The sequence below is a fragment of the Chrysemys picta genome, chromosome 10, assembly GCF_011386835.1.
Source record: "Chrysemys picta bellii isolate R12L10 chromosome 10, ASM1138683v2, whole genome shotgun sequence".
NCBI classification, from domain to species: domain Eukaryota; kingdom Metazoa; phylum Chordata; order Testudines; family Emydidae; genus Chrysemys; species Chrysemys picta.
In genome coordinates this window covers 81,558,626-81,574,559 of record NC_088800.1, presented here as the reverse complement: position 1 = coordinate 81,574,559, position 15,934 = coordinate 81,558,626, and the positions used below count along the sequence as shown (strand labels likewise).

The 15,934-nt window shown below is 59.2% G+C and overlaps 1 protein-coding gene across 1 annotated transcript in view; it reads right to left on the bottom strand.

Moving 5' to 3' along the window:
- LOC101949124 (unconventional myosin-XV) overlaps window positions 1-15,934 on the bottom strand; it is an 80,424-nt gene that overhangs the window by 18,479 nt on the left and 46,011 nt on the right. The window contains exons 40-54 of the mRNA XM_065559003.1: window positions 15,597-15,720; window positions 12,510-12,631; window positions 11,436-11,495; window positions 10,385-10,460; window positions 9,696-9,811; window positions 9,221-9,339; window positions 8,147-8,288; window positions 7,473-7,584; window positions 6,986-7,060; window positions 5,026-5,231; window positions 4,557-4,699; window positions 3,820-3,892; window positions 2,414-2,486; window positions 995-1,068; window positions 510-592 (exon numbers count right to left, since the gene is read on the bottom strand). Of these exons, the coding sequence (XP_065415075.1) occupies window positions 510-592; window positions 995-1,068; window positions 2,414-2,486; window positions 3,820-3,892; window positions 4,557-4,699; window positions 5,026-5,231; window positions 6,986-7,060; window positions 7,473-7,584; window positions 8,147-8,288; window positions 9,221-9,339; window positions 9,696-9,811; window positions 10,385-10,460; window positions 11,436-11,495; window positions 12,510-12,631; window positions 15,597-15,720 (1,598 nt within the window). The remainder of the gene's footprint in view (window positions 1-509; window positions 593-994; window positions 1,069-2,413; window positions 2,487-3,819; window positions 3,893-4,556; window positions 4,700-5,025; window positions 5,232-6,985; window positions 7,061-7,472; window positions 7,585-8,146; window positions 8,289-9,220; window positions 9,340-9,695; window positions 9,812-10,384; window positions 10,461-11,435; window positions 11,496-12,509; window positions 12,632-15,596; window positions 15,721-15,934) is intronic.

Genomic DNA, 15,934 nt, shown 5'->3' with positions numbered 1-15,934 from the left:
GACAGGCCTGGAACCTGTGCCCCTTACCCCCTTCCATGCCAGGCCTCCGGGCAGGCGGGTGGGACCCTGCCCCATCAGCTCTGGTATGTGGCGAGAGAGGGAGAAGGCGAGGAAGAGGAATTGGAGGAGTAAAACGAAGACGCGAAGGAGGAGGAGAGAGCCGAGGGGAAGGGGAGAGAGCAGGGGCCCGGAGTGGTGCTGTAACATGGAGGGGGGTGGCAGGGCGGGACCTCCAGTGGCCAAGGAAGGCTCTCCCAGCTGCAGGGGTGGCTAGGATGGTAGGAGCCATATTGACCCATCCAGGCCCATCGTGCCGCAGTGACACTATCAGCCAGTCCCAACCAGACTGGGGGCGCAGGAGGCTCCCTGGGATTCTCCCCCCCAGACCCTCCACTAGGGAGGCCACACAGCCCAGGCCAGCTGGCCAGGGAGGGGAGAACAGGGTGGGGCTCCAGCGCTAGAAGGCCCGCCCGGGCCCCACACCACAGGAAGGGGAGGGACTTGCTCACATCTTGGGGCTGGTGTTGTCCGTGGTCTGCTTGACGATCTGGCAATACACTTCATCCCTCATGACCTCCTGGTCAGCGCACAGCTGGAGACAGAAAGGCACCGGCGGGCGTCACTGCCCTGGTGCTGGGGAGCCCCCTGCCCCTCCAGCTGTAACTGCTCCCCCACCGTGCCGGCTGCCATCCCTGCCCCCCCGCTGCTGGGTCGGAGGGGTGCAGTTTGCAGCCTGCTCCTGGGGCCTCTCCCAGGCCACGTGGCTTGTTCCCTCGCTGGCCAATATGCAGCCGTCTGCCCCCACCTTCAGCCTCCTCCCCGCTTAGCTGCAGACTGCGGGGTAGGGGTTCGGGCTGGGAGCTGCAGGGAGGCCCACAAGCTGAGCGCTGCCCTCGCTACCCACCACCGGCCCTGGGGCTGCAGGGCAGGGCCCACCCCACTGACCCGGAGCCCCTCCTGGGGGTCCTGCTCTGCTCCCCAGGGAGGGAGGTACCTTGAGCACAGCACAGACGACGTCCAGCTCCGTCTGCCCCTTGAGAGGCCAGTCGCCCATGAACTTCATCACGGCTGGGGATGACAAACCAACGCTCGGTGACAGGCTCCGCCTTCCCTTGCCCCGAGCAAGGGGGCGGCTCTCCTGGCTCCAGACCCGCTGGGTGGGTCCTGTGACCCGGAGGAGAGCAGGTCACAGTGCCCCAGATCGGGGGAGGGGCTGAGGAGTTCACAGCACCCCCAAACTGGCGGGGGAGGAGGATGGCCAAATGAAACCCAGAGCCACCAAACCTCCTGGCTCCCTTCCAGCGGGCACTCCCTCCCCGGCCCCAGCTGGCTCTCCCTCCCCGGCCCCAGCGGGCTCTCCCTCCCCGGCCCCAGTCCCAGGGGCCTCCTGGAGCGCTGGCTCCCAGACTCCTGGTTTTTCACTGACTCACTGGTTATCAGCCCGTCGGAAACTGCCAGATCTGGGCCCACGGGCCGGCTTCAGCCCACTCCTGAGTAGGGGCAGCAGAGATTCCAGTGCCCCACCTGGGGTGAGGTCTTTGAGCTTCACTGTCCCTGCCCCACGTGGGGCAGAAGATGGCAGTGGTCAAGCTATGGCGCCCTGCGCGGGGCGGAGGGGGGCAGTGGGCAGGCCGCAGCGCCCCAGGCGGGGCGGAGGGGGGCGGAGGGCAGGCTGCGGGGTGGAGGGGGGTGGAGGGCAGGCCGTGGTGCCCCACGCGGGGCGGAGGAGGATGGAGGGCAGACCGCGGGGCAGAGGGGGGCGGAGGGCAGGCTGTGGCGCCCCATGCAGGGTGGAGGAGGGCGGAGGGCAGGCTGTGGCGCCCCATGCGGGGTGGAGGGGGGTGGAGGGCAGGCCGCAGGGCAGGCTGCGGGGCAGAGGGGGGCGGAGGGCAGGCCGCGGGGTGGAGGGGGGCGGAGTGCAGGCCGCGGGGCGGAGGGCAGGCTGTGGCGCCCCATGCGGGGTGGAGGGGGGTGGAGGGCAGGCCGCAGTGCCCCACGCGGGGCGGAAGGGGGTGGTGGGCAGGCCGCAGGGCAGGCTGCGGGGCGGAGGAGGGTGGAGGGCAGGCCGCGGGGCGGAGGGGGGCGAAGGGCAGGCCGTGGCGCCCCGTGCGGGGCGGAGGGGGGTGGAGGGCAGGCCGCGGGGGGCAGAGGGAGGCGGAGGGCAGGCCACGGCGCCCCATGCGGGGGGCAGGGGACAGCAGGCTCACGGGGGTTGAGTTTTCAGCTGGACTCTCACTAACACACCCAAGGTTTTAGGGCGTCCCACTAAGCAGGCAATGGCACGAGAAGGCCACCTCCTGCTGGGCACGTTGGTCTCAGACGCCCCTGAGCATGGGGCGCCACGGCCTGCCCTCCACCCCCCTCCGCCCCGCAGCCTGCCCAGTGCCCGCTCCCCCGAGCGCCTCCCACGCACCTTGGAAGGCCTCGGCTGCGGCTCTGTTCAGGCAGCTGTCAGGGAATTCGATCAGCGACTCCTGGAGCGGGCACTGGCCGGGGAGAGCAGAAGCAGAGCTTGCATCAGTTACCAGCGTGGAACGCTGCTGGGCTTAGCGGCTGAACTTGCCAAGCCCTACGCTCAGTGAGCCCGCGGGCACCGAGCCCCTGCCATCGGTTTAGCAGAGCCACGGCCTCCAGCCCCTCACTGCACCTGGAGATCAACCGACCGGCTGATGGCACCTATTCGCACACAGCAATACCCCGTTCCTCTCTGCCCAGCCGTCCGAGAGCACCGCAGGGCAGCACCCAATGACTGGCCTCCCAGGTGGAAAGAAGGGTGGGGAGGAAGGGGGGACACACAGAGCCCCTGGAGGAAGGAGATTGGGGGGGGGACACCCTAGGATGGAGGGGGAAGGGAAAATGGGGGGACAGGAAGAATGAGGGTGCACAGAGCCCCTGACATGGGGGGGAGGGGCGGGAGGAGGGTGCACAGAGCCCCTGACATGGGGGGAAGGGGCGGGAGGAGGGTGCACAATTCCACGTCAGGTGGGGGCCCCACCAGAAGGACACGGAGCGAAGAGCCTAGCCCGAGAGAGGCACAGGGCGCTATGGTATGTCCCTTGGGGACTGGTCACTAGGCAGTCCCCTGGTCTCAGGCCAGCCCATGAGCTGAGTTTACTGGTGTCTGAATGAGGACTGCAAACCACCGGTGCATTACTACCGATACCCTGCAGGGACCAGCACCTCAGGCAGAGCCAGGAAACCTCCTGAGATCTGGTTTGCATCCACAGCCGGCAGGCGTCCTCTGGAACTGATGAGTGTCTATCCCACGCTACACAGGCTTCCCCAGCAAACCCACACTGCACCTGCCTGCGGAAACGGCTCCTGACCGTATCGGACACCTCCGGAGACCAAGCACCTCCACTGAGCCACAGATCAGGTGCAGCCTGACCTTCCGGCCTGCTGAGCCAGCCCCGCCCGCAGGATTCATCTCCCATGGCCTGCTCAGCCCCTGGCCTGTCCCAGCTCCGCTGATCGCAAATGACTGCAATGAACTCGCATCTCCTAGCAGCCAAATGGCGTCCACATGTTCATTTCACAGAGGTCATCAAACAGCTTTCCGTTCCCACCGGTGGATTCGAACCAACAGCCCAGAGGGGAGAGACACTCTAGGATTTTAGCAGGGCACTGAGCCTCTCTGGGTCGGCTCCATGTGGAGGGCAGTAAGAGGGCCAGGAGGCCACATGCCCTTTCCAGCAGGGGCTGCCCTAACGCAAAGGGCGGGGGCAATAGTCTGAAATCGGCAGGTGGTGAGGCTAGGGGGGTGCTCTACTCTGCTCTCCAGCAAAGAGCATGCGCAGCGAGCTAGGCGATCCCCATTACCTTGGTGAATTTCAGCATCTCCGCTACGTCCGGCGAGTCCTTCCCTTTCCGGGATTTCTGCTTGCAGGAATCCCTGGAACAAATCGCAGAAAGAGAATGACAGGTCCCTCTCTGGGCACGAACTGCTGGGGGCTGGGACGGGGGATCCCCCGGGGGTCAGCACATCCGCCTCCCCCATGGATAGGAGCTGTGGGCCCAAGAACAGCCTCCCTTTTGCTGCTGCAATTGCAAAATCTGTGCCTGAAGTTCTGGCACCCGCCACAAACCGCGGGCTCCCATATGCGGGTCTGATCAGCAGCACTACCCCAGCTGACACGCAAGCGCTAGCATTGATGGCTGCAGCTCCCACACAGGCCAATGACGATGCAAGCGCAGACAGGAGGCTGCGTTGGGAACAGTGCCAGGTGTGCAGTAGAACGAGGGCCAGGCATGCAGCTGGACTGACTGGAAAGCCCATCGGTGCAGTTCCATAATCAGCCAGAGAGGTCGCTCTTCCTTCTCTGTATGCTGCCTCCGCGGGCAGCCCTTGGGCTGGGCACTGAGCCTAGCTCCGCAGCGGGGCAGTCAGCCCCAGGATGCCAACCCGGGGTCAGTTAGCGCCACGTAGGATGGTGCTTTCTGTGACGTGGCTACTGTCCCACTGGGAACTGGGCTGAGACCCACCAAACTCATTGTACACAGGGTCACTGGAGGCTGGAAGGTTAAAAGTCACTCCCCTCCCCTCGGCCAGCACTCACGTCTTTGTCCTCTGCGCCTCCCGGAAATACTTCTTGGCAAACTCCTGCATGGGGAACTGCCCGCCCTGCAGGGCACTGTCCCCAGGAAGCTCGCCGCCATACTCCTCCACGCTCTCTGCATAGTCGCTGCCCACGGGGGACACCTGGGGAGAGGGGGACCATGGGCTGCAGAGGGTGCAACACGCACCCGTGCCGCCAGCGTACGACTCCATGGGTCCTAGAGCCATTAACCCTCAGAGAAGCTACAGACAGACACTGCGGCTGCATCCTCCTGGCGCCCACTGATCAGTGCCCACCCTGTGCCAGCTGCAATGCCTCCCTCCCCAGTTAGCCTCCTACCCAGCTGCTTAACCAGCCCCGGGGATCAGGCCCTCCCTGCCACCACCCCGACCAACTCCCCGCCCACCCCAGCCCTCTGAGAGCTCCCAGTTTCCAGCACTGCAAGGGTTACTTGGGGACAGTCCCTCACCTCCATCTTCCTGTCCAGCTCCTGAGCCACGGCCGTGGAGGCCACGGCCACTGCCACGGCCGCCGAGGCTGCCACCTTGCCCTGCTTGTTCTTGGGCTCCTCCTTCCTGTCCGCTGGCAGGTGGATAAAATCTGGGGCTGCCACAGGCTGGACGTACTCGGCGGGGAAGCGCCCCGACCTCCCATGGATGGCACCGAATTTCCACCCTGAACCGGGACATATCGTTAACAGCCTAGAGCTCAGACACACACTTCAGCCAGGCTTATACACCCCTCCCTGCCATGCTGGGCCCAGTTTTCGGTCCATCCAGCCCCATACGCTCCTACCTGCTCTGCCACGCCTGGTTATTGGTCCATCCAGCCCTGTATGCTCCTGCCTGCCACGCCGGGCCCGGTTATCGGTCCATCCAGCCCCGTACGCCCCTCCCTGCCGCGCCGTGCCCGTTTATCGGTCCATCCAGCCCCGTACCCCCGCCCTGCCACACCAGGCCCGGTTATCGGTCCATCCAGCCCCGTTTCCTGCCTCCCTCCTCTACCATTTTAGACCTGTCCATTCAAACCAGCACCCCACACCCTGCTACCCTAGAGCAGACATGTCGTCTCTCAAATCCAGCATCTGCCTGCAACAGTGGCCAATGCCTGGGGCTTGCTAGGGAGGTGCAAACTCCCCATAAAGACACATCACATAGCCAGAGCTGTGATTGCATTCAGGGAAGGGAAGGAAGGTTCCTTCCTGACCTCTGCAGAGACCTGTCCTGAAGCACAAGATTTGATTGTCCGTATCTCAGCAGGCAGAATCACCATAAACACAGCCAGCCCCCTTTGAAAATCCAGCCACAGCGTTTGACGGAATGGCTGGTATTGAGACCCACATAGGCTTGCTTTTGCACCGCACTCTTAAACAAGGGGTCTGGGGACCATGCACACTGCATATACCATCCTGTCCTGCATGCAGCAACCTGCTGTTTGCCTGGGGTTGGCTAGCGCTTCCCCCCAGAGACTGAACGGGCTAGGGACCAGGATTACATGCACAAACCAGATACAGGAGCGGGCCATGCATGGAGGAGGCCATGTGGTTATAGTTATGGGCGGTTATCGAGAGCACGGCCAATAGGGCTGTTAGGACGCCAGCCAGTTCTACAACGGCTTGTCTGGAGGCCGTTGGACAAATAACCCCCATGCCCTGCACTCAGCCTGCCCCCTAGAGTGCCAACCGCTGGAGCTGCGTGCCCCATACAAAACCGCCCCTGGGATGGCATAACGACATCCTCTCCAGATGCACTCGTGCCGATTCCTGTCCGTTCCCCATGAGCATCTGGGCGAGCGCGCTCTGCTCAGGCTAATGCCCACGGGGAGCTGGTGCTAATGGGTTTCTCGGGGCCTGGAATGTGCTCGTCTCTCCTGGGGAGCTCTGTTTCTCTTTGGTGGACACACCAGGGGTCCAGCTTCCCCAATCTCTTGCCAGAGCCTGGGCACAGAGACCACTAGAGGAGCAGCTGGAAATCTGACAGCATCCTCTGCCCTTAGGCCTGTGCATGGGAGATGGAGCATCAGTGCCACAAGCACAGGCTTCTACAGCTCAGGGTAAAGCAGGAACTCCATTCGCTGGTAGCGATAGTAGGCGCTTGTCCTGTATATGGACTGGCCCCTAGAGGGCGACACAACACACTACGTCAGTGTGTTACAGTGACAGAAAGGGGCAGGCCAGGAAGCGCCCTGAGGATATTTTACACGCCCTGACCTGGTGCTTTGATCCAGCCCCGGGCAGTGGAATGAGGTCTGGCCATGTGGGCCGCAGTGGGGTCCTTGGGATTCATCGCCTGGGGTGGGCTGGAGAGCACATGCTTCGTCAGAGGGGCGGGGCGAGCTGGCTCCAGAGGAGAGAGCCCCGCAGGAGAATGGGCGCAGGGGGACAGGGCTCACGCAGGGACAGCACAACACGACACTCCAGAGCCACCCACCAAAGTCCTGGGTGCCCCTCTTCAGCTCCTCCAGGTACGTCACCTTCTTGCGGACCACACATCCGTGCCAGTGGTCTGTGGGGAGGGGACAGCCTCAGGGCACTGCGGCAGGGCTAAGTGCACCCAACCAACCAGCTCCATCCCCCCACGCTGCCCAACAGCGACCAGGGCTGGGGAAGGATCCGGGCAGCACTCTGCTCTCTGGGGAGGTGGCTGGCAGCGTTCCCTTTGTGTGCCCCAGTGGAGGGGCTGCGCAGTGGCACCACAGGGGGAGCAGATGTCATTCACAGTCTGATGTATGCTATCGGGGGTGGGTGGCCCAGGAGGTTATAGGCCCAGAAGGACAGGGCTGGGTGGTCCCGTTCAGCTCATCACGCCCATGCAGGGGAAAAGGGCCCCTACTAAGACGCCCCTGTCCTCTCCTTTGCAAACCGCCCCGTGATGCCCCAGAGGTGGCTCCCAGCAGAGAGCGTCCCGGGCTGCTCACCTCTTTCAGGCTGCTCCAGTGGCTGCAGGTGGATGATGTCCCCCTTGTGGAAACTCAACAGGCTCCTGTCATCTGTAACGTAGCTCTTCACGGCAACCACGTACTGCGAGTCCTGGCACGTGGGAGAGGGGCTGGGTTTGGGGCTGCTGCGGGGGGCTGCGCGCACACGCACACACACACACACACACACACAGAATACACTCATACATCCAACACCCCGCTCACTTTCAGAATACAACCACACAAAGACACACCCTGCGCACAGAGTATAACTGCACAATCAAACACACACACAGCCTGCTCAGAGTACAACCCCCTCCACCCCGCCACACACACACACACACACACACACACACACACACACACACACACACACACTCTACCCTCAGCTGAACACACTTATATACAACTGTGGCCAGGTGACCGGTTCTGGGGCTCTGTATGGAGGTGTAGAGCTCTCCGGCTGATTCACTCCGGCAGCCAGACCAGGGGGCTCTCATTGGCACCAAGACAGAAGCATAAAAGCTTGAGCTTTTCTAAGGCAAAGGTGAGCAGGGCGAGGGACAGGGCAGTATCCCACAGCGTGTGTCTGCTGGGGACCCTGCCCCATGGACTGGGTGCGGGAGATGCCAAGAGAGGCCATTCTGCCTCCATTCCCATGGTCGACCTCTCACCTTCTTGAGCTCCATGATGAAATAGTCGATCATGGCCTTCACCTGGGGGGCTTTGGGGGAGAAGAGGATGAGCTTCTCGTTGGTCAGGTTGAACTCCAGCATCTGCTTGGAGGGGATGGTCACGAACAGGATATCAGTGTAGCTGGGGGGGGGGGAAAGGACGGGGTTAAAAACCAGGCTAGGAGAGCACAGCTGAGAAAGCCAGAGGGCTGGGCAGAGCAGCGAGGGGGAGATTAGTCTTACTGCCAGATCAAGGGCAGAACTAAGACACCACATATGCTTCCCATGCACCATATTCTCCAGCCACTGGACCCTGCCTGTTTGCCATGGACTCGGATGGAGCTGACTAGGAGTCAGGAGGAGTGAGGGGCAGAGCTGGGGGGCCCGTCCTTTACTCCATCACTGGGAGTGAGCAGTGGATGCACACCGGGACCGTATTCAGCAAAGGATAAATCACACTTCGGAGCCTCTCCTCCTGGGGATCCCAAAGCGCCGCAGGCACTGACCCACTGGCTCGGTAGGCATGTGTCGGTGTGTACATAGGCGAGTGTCTGTGGGCTTGTGTGTATACAGGTGTGTACAGAGGTGCATGTGTGTGTCTATATGCATTTGTGTCTCTGTGCATCCACGCGTGCGTATATGTTTGTGTGTGTGTGTATACAGGTGTGTGTGTGCGCGCATGTGTATGGTCATGTGTGTTGTTGTGTGTGTGTGTGTGTTACTGCTCACAGCACTTTGCAAAGGGAGCTCGCAGGCCGGATCTGCACGGGGAAGTGGCTCTCTGTCTAATTGAATCCATTAAAGCAATTCCTTCAGCCCTGCACCCCCTGTTCACTGGCAAGGAACCGCCAGGCCCTTGGCTGGAGGCTGGAATTGCCTGGCGTGGTGTGACAGTGCCAATGCCAATGCCAGGCAGCATGTGCCCAGCCTGACCCTCCAGCACAGCGGGGTGCTGGCAGCCACATGCCAGTCCTTCTCCACAGATGCACGCAGGGCTGGCTCCTCTGCTCGCATCCCCTTCCTGAGAGCCGCAGGAGTTCCAGCCCTAGGGAGGCCGGCTGGCCCTGGCCTTACCTGTAGCCCCGCAGCACCCGTAGCTGCTCCCCGGGCACGTTGGTGCCCTTGACCAGCCGCAGCAGTTTAATCCCCGTGTGGGACACTGCCAGGATCTGCACCCCCGTGCCAACGCTGCCCTGGGGATAGAAGGACAAACCAATGAATCTCAGCACCCACTCCGTGCAGCGATGAGCCCTCTTGGACTGGCACGGCAGCAGTGCTGGGCAGAGACTTTCCGCTGGGAAATGCAGGGAACCTGCCTGATTCACCCCAAGGAGCCCAGGAGCACTGACAATTCTGTCTCTAAATCCACAACGGCCTCAGGCCTGTGGACGATCTGACAGTCCCTGGCAGGAGGTTTGCATCCCCTGGCCAGCACAGAGCAGCGGCTACGGGCAGCAGGGGCATCACACCGTACTACATCAGGGTCTGCTGCTGAGACCTGTCCCAGCCCCTGGACTATCCCCATGCTGGGCGTGCGGCAGGCCCTTACCGTGGCGGGGAAGAGGCGTGCGAAGTAAACCTCCCAGCCGTCCCGGGCTGCAATCACAATCTCCTTCTTAACGCTGTCGTCGGCCACCGGGCTGAATGAGTCCAGCTTGTTTTCCGCTGTGGTGAGAAACACACGCCCCCCCACCCCCCCGAGAGATGTCAGGTGCTGGCTCCCCCTCCCCGGCCAAAGCAGATCTGCTGCTGGGGCAAGGGAATCTGGGCATGGGGGTCCAGCTGGAGAACAAGGACTTCCCCATGGGGGTATGAGCTCTGCTCCTTGCTGTGGTACGGCCCAGCCAGCATGGGACAGAGCAGGCGTTTCCCACCAGCGCACAAGACAACAGCTCCCTGTCGCTGCCGGGGACCCAACCTTCCCACGGGGGCTGGGAGACCCCTTAATGCCCAGGGCAGGCCAAACACAAGCAGAACTTGTGACATTCGAGTCCCAGCTCAGACTAAACCCTGGCCCAGGAGGTGAAAGGCTGCGGGGGCCAAACCCGGCCTCACTGCACCCGATGGCAAACCTCCCGTCGCCTTCCAGGAGGGCAGCTTTGCCCTACGCACTAGACATCCCCTGCCCCAAGGAAGAGCAGGGAAGTCGGGCTGGAGAGAGGAGGCCATCGCCCCCAGCGGTGGGGAGGCCAGCCCCTCGGCGTGACGCAGGACTCAGTGGGCAGGGCTGGGCATTACCGAAGAGGGATCTCATGCGCAGCCGCTCCTCCGGGGTGATCCTGAGGCAGGCGTCAGAGAGCGTGTCGTGGAAGATCTGAGGGGGGAACCCACCACGTTGAGGTTAGGAGCTTCAGGGCCGAGGCCTCCGTGTCCCTGATGCAGCCTCACTGACTCCTTCCTGTAAGCCCTGTCCCACACCCATTGGCTGCCACAGTGCAGGGGTCAGGAACACTGGCCCAGCCTCCCTGAAGCCTCTCAATCCTGCTGCTGAATGGGCTGCAAAGGGCAGAGTTTGCCTGAAACACACCACTCCCAGGTGTCAATCCTGCTGGGAAAAGGTTCAGTGGGTCCCGAACCCACCTGCATTTAACAGAGGTGGGAGTGGCTCTTTACAGAGGACCTAGGGTGTGGGCTGAGCTGTCCTCAGGGAGGAACCTTGGGAGCAACCCAGCCTAGGGACAAGGCATGGGTTGGATTGTACATTCCTTTTGTGAACAAGGCCAAGCCCTAGGCAAGTGAATAAGTAGTTCTGAGCCACTACAGTTTGCGTGGCCTGTGCTTGGAACAGGGCGGGGAGGCTGCTGGCTCCCAGAGGCGTTGCTGAGTAAGGGGAGGCATTTCCTGCAGAAGGACAGACTGGGAAACAGAAGTCACCTTGCACATCTATGGGTCTGGGTTCCTCCTACTCCAGGGTCTGGCTGAACCCATGATTCCACAGCACGCCTACACCCTGACCAGACTTTGAGGGAATACAAGCAGACGGAGCTGACAATGCTCTGACTTTCTCAAGTGCTCCCTGCTGAGGATCTCAAGGCATTTTCCAAATGTTTTTTAGCCCTCGCAACTCCCCTGTGGGGAACTGTCCCTGCAGTACATATGGGGAGAGGGAGATAGGGAGAGGGGCTGGTTCGCTCAAGTTCACACGGCAAGTTTGTGACCTAGCCAGGAACAGAACCCAGGAGTCCCGATTCCCAGCCCTGGACTTTAAGCCGGAAACTATCCCTCTGCTCTTATAATACAGACAACTCTACAGCAGGAAAAGCTCTGGATTTAGAGCCTGGAACTTCACCTGTCTGAAAATGAGATCCAGCAACAACGGGTTGTTGAAGTTATCTTTTGGATAGAACACCTGCAAGGAAAGAGATCAGAGGGGCATGGTCAGGTGCGGAAGGATCCGTTAGTGAACAATTCCCTCAGTTTGTGTTACTAGCTGCTGAGATCAGGATTTTCACTGCTTAGGCCCTTTATTTCATTCCTCCATTACATTCAAAGCAGGACAGGAACTCTGGGTGACATTTTCAAAGCGCCTGCGTAACTTAGCACTCACGTCCCATGGAATCTGAAGTGCCTCGGCCACTCTGGAAAACAGGACTTAGGCTTTTAGGCACTTTTGAAAAGGTTACCCCAAGGCTAGTCAATTTCACTTCTATTCACTTACCAGGGAACGCGTCGGCGAATACTGCAGTTAAAGACGGGAAGACGCACAAAACTCTCTCTGTTAATAACACAGGGGGCTGTGAATCTTTTTTATTTTAATAAAGAACTTAAATTTTAGGCCTAAACTCCCTGACCACGTCCCTTTGAGGGAAAGTTTCACTGATTCACTACATCTGAGAGGCAGGAATGGGCCTGCCTGTGACGTGATATAGATGGCCTCTAGTACAGTGGGGACCTGATCCCTGACTGGAACCTCTGGGAGTTACCACAATAACAAATCATTCATAAATCGTAATAATACCACTCAGGTTAACGACACCCCCTCCCACAGAAGGCAGTGAGCCCTTCTGCTCTGGGGTCTCCTGCCATATCCACAGTAACACCTCTCCACTCTCTTTCACTCAATATCACAGCCTTGCAAGCTCCCCTCCCCTTCTAAAGAATCCCACGGAGGCTGGATCTGTTTGGAACATAAGTTCCTAAGGAGAAAACGGACCCTGAAATGCACTTTCTCCTCCTAGGGGGCGCTTGCACCTTAACAACCACTAGATGGCACTGTTCCCTCACAGAAACAGACAAGGGGTAGTTTTTCAGGCCAGTTCTTTTGGGGCTCAGGGTCTGGCCTGGGCGCTGATTTCCGCTGGCCGGGTGGGTCTGGTAGGAGAGGGAGGAGGCGGCTGTGTGGAGCTGTGCCCCAGACAAGTACCTCCTTCCGGATGTATATCTTCCAGGACACGTTGCGGTAGGCGTAGAACTCCTCGCTGCAGCACCGGTGCAGCTGCGTCTGGACCTGCTCGCGCTCGGCCGGGAGCTCCCGGGAGACTGTGACTGAAAAGAGATTGGGGGCAGAATGCTCACAGGCAGCTGAGTTAGGTGTTAGTACTGTTATCCAAGGCACTGGTGAGACCTCATCTGGAATACTGGGTGCAGTTCTGGTCTCCCATGTTTAAGAAGGATGAATTCAAACTGGAACAGGTACAGAGAAGGGCTACTAGGATGATTCGAGGAATGGAAAAGCTGTCTTATGAAAGGAGACTCAAAGAGCTTGGCTTGTTTAGCCTAACCAAAAGAAGGCTGAGGGGAGATATGATTGCTCTCTATAAATGTATCAGAGGGATAAATACCAGGGAGGGAGAAGAATTATTTAAGCTCAGTACCAATGTGGACACAAGAACAAATGGATGTAAACTGGCCATCAGGAAGTTTAGACTTGAAATTAGACGAAGGTTTCTAACCATCAGAGGAGTGAAGTTCTGGAACAGCCTCCCCAGGGGAGCAGTGGGGGCAAAGACATATCTGGCTTCAAAACTAAGCTTGATAAGTTTATGGAAGGGATGGTATGCTGGGATAAACTAATTCTAGCAATTAATTGATCTTTGACTATTAGCAGGTAAATATGCCCAATGGCCTGTGATGGGATATTAGATGGGGTGGGATCTGAGTTACTACAGAGAATTCTTTCCTGAGTGTTTGTCTGGTGAGTCTTGCCCACGTGCTCAGGGTTTAGCCAATCACCATATTTGGGGTTGGGAAGGAATTTTCCTCCAGGGCAGATTGGCAGAGGCCCTGGGGGTTTTTCACCTTCCTCTGCAGCGTGGGGCACGGGTCACTTGCTGGAGGATTCTCTGCACCTTGAAGTCTTTAAACCACAAGTTGAGGACTTCAATAGCTCAGACATAGGTTAGGGGTTTATTACAGGAGTGGGTGGGTGAGATTCTGTGGCCTGCGTTGTGCAGGAGGTCAGACTAGAAGATCATAATGGTCCCTTCTGACCTTGAAGTCTATGAGTCTATGAGTTCCTGTGGATGCAGGGGGCAGCCCATTGGCTAGGCCACAGTTATTTCCTACTGCACCAGGGCAAATCAGGCCTACGCTATCTAGCCAACCTACTTAACCTGCCTCCTATCCCGTAGCATCTGGGCACCTCGCAGCCTTCAGTGCATTTCTCCTCCCAACCTCCTAGGGGGCAGGGCAGTGCTATGGTCACTACAGGGGGAACGAAGGCACAGAAAGACTAAGTGACTTATCCAAGGTCCCTCACAGGAAGTCTGTAGCAGAACAGGAAACTGAACCTGGGTTTCCGGCCAGTGCACTAACCACTGCACCAGCCTTCCACCAGGGGCTGGTATCAGTGCAGCTACATGTGTGGCAAAGCCTACAAGTTTCTGCCCCCATGGGATCTGGTATGTATTGGTGCTGGGATACTGTGCAGCCTGTTCCTTCTCTCCTGTTCCACATCGTGCCCAGACTAACGCTCTCTTGGATTTATAGTGCATCTTTTATCCTGAAGGATCTCAACGCACCTTACAAAGTTAAGATGATACACAAGGATCGGTTCACCCACCACTAAAATGCAGCCACCTCTGGGATGGAAGGTGGCAGCTGTGTAAGAGCACATAGAAACACCACTCAGAATTCACCCACCACTGAAATACAGCCACCTCTGGAATGGAAGGCAGCAGGTGTGTAACAGCAACTGTTTAATACATGAAGTGATGGGGAAGGCCGTGTCCAACTGAAATTGCAGGGGGGGTTTAGTGAAGCAGGATGTCATTACTCAAGGGGGAATTTAATCAGGGCATCAGGGTTTTGCCCTTTGATGCCAGGCTCAACTCTTGCAGAAGATACCAGGGGATCTTTCATGGCCATAAACCATCAGGAGCTTGGCTTAACCCCTCTTCAGAAATGGTTTGATACTCTCTCATGGGGGGAGCTTTGCTTCCTGATCTCATCGGGGGAATCGATCATATGCCCTGAAACATGAGGATCCAGAGCTCTGGTCACTTCATCCTGCCTAGCCCTCACTGCTAGGGAAACCCCATCCTCTGAAAATATCCTGGGCCCCTCACCTCGCTGCTGAGCAGAGGCGCTCTGGGACAGAATGGCAACTGCTCGCTGCCCACCCGGATTCATGTCTTGGGCCTCCTGGCTCTGCAGATTTGCATTCACTAACTCCAGCAGGTTCCCTAACTTGGCGGCCACAAAAGTCTATGGGTCGGATGACGTGCGAGGCCATGTACCGCTAGACTCCCTGACTCTCGGCCAAACTCTCTTACTAGGGATGTCTGCCCCCAGGTGCAACCTACATCCCCAGTAGCCCGAAGGAGATCTCATGGGGTGCAAGTTACCCGTTCTTCTAGGCTCTCTGGGACGCCCCTTTGTCCTTGCTGCTCTCTGCTCCATCAGCTTCTCACCCCACGCCCATCCCCGTGGTGTCTGATTGCCTCACGTTTGTATAGCTACCGCCTCGTTTGCCTAACATGTCGCAGTTGATGGTGAGTTCTTTAACAGGCCCACCCAGGGGCTCAGGATTCTCAGATACTTTTCCTAAACTTTTGCAAAATCGCATGAACAAATCAATGCAAAAAGGATCAACGTTTGGGGGCAGCACTGAGTGGGGTCGGAGGGTCCAGACAGGTCAGATTTGGAGCCATTCTGAAAGCCAGATGGCAGCGGTGTGAGACCTCCATAGGGCTAAGTTCTCTACTGGGCTCCTCTGTACACTGGGGTACAGCCTCTCTGGCAGTGCTGCTAGGGCGCTGCATAGGATGGTCTCTGCTGATGGTCTCAGCGGCATCTCAGCCTTTGGACAGGCCAGGCTAAGCTTCCTCGGCCCTCCAGTAACAAAGGGCTTTCCCATCACCTTCCAGCTGGGTCCTGGCAATGTGCTGCCGGCTGGGGGAAGCCACCTGCCCAGCCCTCTCCTTCAGAACCTGGCAGGACAGCGTGACGCTCCGGCATCCAGCCCTGAACCCCAGAGGAGATGAAGCTGCGCTGCCTCTTGTGCTGTTACCTGGAGGCGACACTGGAGAAGACCTGGCCGTGGCAGCCGGTGAGGGAACAGCGGCTGGTGATGGCGGCGAAGGCCTCTTGGTGCTGTTAACAGGCTTCACCATGGCTACTGCTTCCTTGGCCACCTACAACACAGAGGTGGAGACCAACTTCCTGTGAGGCCATTTCCCCGGGCTGGGGGGCTCTCCCTCATCACAGTCATGAGCAGGAGCGGGGGACACTCACTGGCCCGTGCGGTGCCCTGCCAGCTAGCACTGGGGTTCAGCCCAGGCAGTGGCCGGCCTGGGGATCATGCTCTCCTTGGGAGCCCTGACTCTGATCCCCAGCTGGTGGGGACTC